The 3,255-nt window shown below is 60.2% G+C and overlaps 1 protein-coding gene across 1 annotated transcript; it reads right to left on the reverse strand.

Annotated features, from left to right (window-relative positions):
* Positions 1–797: 797 nt before the first annotated feature.
* On the reverse strand, positions 798–1,472 carry LOC113562970. The gene has a single exon (XM_026973847.1). It carries the CDS (start codon positions 1,470–1,472, stop codon positions 798–800), a length of 675 nt encoding a protein of 224 aa, XP_026829648.1.
* Between the last annotated feature and the right edge of the window lie 1,783 nt (positions 1,473–3,255).

A 3,255-nucleotide genomic window follows, 5' to 3' on the forward strand; every position in this document is an offset into this window, starting at 1 on the left:
GTGACTTTCGCCACCAGATCCGACGCCTGAACGCCGACAGGCACATCGTCATCCCCAGCACCCGCAGACCACGCCGCAAATGCCATCATGGTGTCGAGTTTCTCACGGTCCAGCTTTTTGAGGGCCCAGCGGATGTCCCGAACAACTATATCGCGCTCCCGGCGAGCGGTAGGCCTGTCGACGCGGAAAAGGATCATCCGGTGATCCGAAAGGGACTCGTCCTCCAACACCCGCCAACGGGACAGGAATGGAAGAAGGGCGGAAGTGCCCCACGTCAGGTCGACGATCGAACGACCCTGATACCGGTCTACGGTGGGGGTATCACCCCGGTTGAGGAGGTGAAGCGACAAAGATGCCGCCCACTCGCTCAGACTCTCACCGCGAGCTGAAGTATGCGTGTCGCCCCACTCTGTGGAGCGCGCATTAAAATCGCCGGCCACGAGGAGCTTACGGTGCGAGGACACGCGCACGACGTCCCCGAGCAACGACAAGAACCGCTCGAATTCGCGCAAGGGCCTGTTGGGTGAAAAATAACACCCGACAAGCAAGAGGTCATCGACCTCCGCCGCCACAAAACCGTTTCCCCTATTTCGCGGCGTCCAGGAGCACGCAACCGACTCGGACGAGCGCAAAAACAACGCGCACGTGTCATCGAGGCTGGTGACCCACGTCCCGGCCCCAGCCGCCCGATACGGTTCCGCGAACAGAGCGATGGGAACTCCGCGTTCCGCCATCGTTTGAAAGGCCAGATCTTGGGCCGCGCGTGAATGATTGCAGTTAAACTGCAGAATGTCCATTTAGCGGGCTGGACGGGAACCGGCAGGCGGGGCAGCTCTCCGACCCCCCCCTCGCGCGTCGGCCACGACTGGCTGACACTGCGCGCTACCGACGCGATGCTCCGCGGGCAATCCGGCTTCGCGGCAAAGGATGCAACTCGGTGTTGCAGCTTTGCAATCCGTGGCTCTATGACCCGGCTGACTACACCTAAAGCACACGGCCGTGCGATCGGGCCGTGTGCAGCCCCGCGCAACGTGGCCGACCTCCAGACAATGAAAGCAGCGTAACGGCTTTGCCCTCATTAGTTCTGCGCGCACGAGCATCCAACCAAGGCGCACCTTGCCCTGGTTGGACACCTTAATCGCAGCCGCCAACGGGCACTGCGCCCACACGATTCCGAGACCGTTGCGCAGTGGCTTGATGACACCCACGCGAACTTCATCTACCGGACACTCGCCGATCTGCGCAATAACATTCGCGACCTCCCCTGACGTCACCGATTCGTCCAACCCAACGAATCGGAGTTCGGCCATCTTGACGGGGCGACGGACGCTGGCGCCGTCCCGCAGCATCTCACGGAGATGTCCAGCCAACGCGTCGGCCTTCGTTTTATTTTCCGGGCCGCCTACCTCTATTAATAGCGCGCCGGTATTGGTATACCGCACTCGCGTCTTGTCCAGACCGATGTCTGGCATCTGCGCCTTGGCCTTCGTCAACGTTTCGGCGTACGAAGGCCCATGGTCCGCGCGCGTGACCGTAACCACGGAGGTACGCGGGGGCGACGACGATCGCGGGAGGCACGTTGCGGCGCGGCCGGAGGGGCCTGCTGCCACGGCCGGTGGGGATCGACGGGTCCCCGAACGGACGCGGGCGGGTGCGGCTGACTCGCTGGGCGGCGAGCAGCCCCCGCATACGTGGGGGGCAGATCATAACGATGATCATAATCGTCAGGTCGCGGGGCTCCCTCACGGACGGGAGGAGGCCGTACACGAGGCGCAGACAGCACGGGATACGCGCGATCGTACGCTACACTAGTACCCGAAGCCGGGTCATCGTACGCGTAGTATGGATCAGCCGCGTATCTAGCGGACGGATCCACATTATACGAATCGCGGTAACGACCGCGCGACACACTTCTGGACGCCTGTCGACGTCCGCGACTAACGCTGCGCGACGCACTACGATTGCGCGGGCCCAATACACCCTGTTGACGCAACGCCGCCATAACCGTTTGGACAACGGTGTCCGTGACGGTCTGGACATCGATAGGGGGAGTCGCTTGCTCAACGCGAGCAGGGCGACTATCGTCGCGCGCACGGGCCGGTGGGTCCGGTCGTACTATAGTAACGCGGGGGCCAGGCTCATTGGCAGTGATACGCGGCTGTGGCCTCATCGGAGGAGCCACGGGCGTCGGCGGCGGCATAGCCACCTTCGCCATCGCCTCGTCATACGCACGGCGCAGACCAGCGTTCGACTCGCGGAGAGCGGTAACTTCGCGCTGCATGGAGGTCGCTGAGCGTCGCAGCTGCTCGACCTCCTCAGGACTATCGCGGGTCGCCAGGATGAAGGTGGCTTCCTTAATCCGTTTGAGCAGGGTTTTCATATCCCCGCTCAATTTACCCTGCATCTTCCCGCTCTTTTTGCGGATGTCATCAATCATTGTGGCGTACTCGGTAATACGCGCACAAATGTCAACGGAGGAGGTGTGCTCGTCACAAGGACGGGCACATACATCCTCGTCAGAGTCCCCGTCAGATAGGCGATTAGCCGCCTTACGCTTTTTATTGTGCTTACGCGAAGCACGTGAAGTGCTGGACACCTGGGACAAGCGGGAACAAACCGACATGTCATCGTCGTCCGGGTAGGCGGCGACATCCGTCAAGTCGATCGCAGCGCCCAGCTGTTGATCGGAAGAGGGCCCCGAGGAGGGGCCACACTCCGGGGCACCCTCAGGGGTGCTAGTAGGGACCTCTGCCGGAGGCATGCCGGAAAAAGGGCTCTCCGGCGGAAGAGGCTCGTCTACCAAATAGCTGTTGTCCATTGCAGACGTGCAATGGACGCACCGCGCGGTCAAAGAGCCAAAAACACAAAAATAACTAGGCCTAGGGGAAAATCCCTAGGCCCCAAAAACTAAACCACCACGAAATTCCAAACAGTACTACTGAAGGGATATCTATTCTACTATAGGGTTTAGCAGAAAAACCCAAAAAACCCAACACGTAAAAATAAATAGTCTCCCAACCGTGGAGAATACCGAACACACCGATAAACCCGCCAAATATAACGAAAAACCGTCCAAGACCAAAGAGACACTAATTTAGGGGAATAACCCTAGACCCGAGAACGAGTTTGTCCAACTTACCGAAGTGGGGGAACGCGCCCTAAAGCTGAGCCTCAAAATGGCGACTGCACTGCACGGCTCCGCGCCAACTAACCTCGCTAACCACGAATCTGGACAAAATGCTCCGCACACCTCGC

This window comes from Ooceraea biroi, chromosome 11 (assembly GCF_003672135.1).
Source record: "Ooceraea biroi isolate clonal line C1 chromosome 11, Obir_v5.4, whole genome shotgun sequence".
Taxonomy (NCBI): Eukaryota; Metazoa; Arthropoda; class Insecta; order Hymenoptera; family Formicidae; genus Ooceraea; species Ooceraea biroi.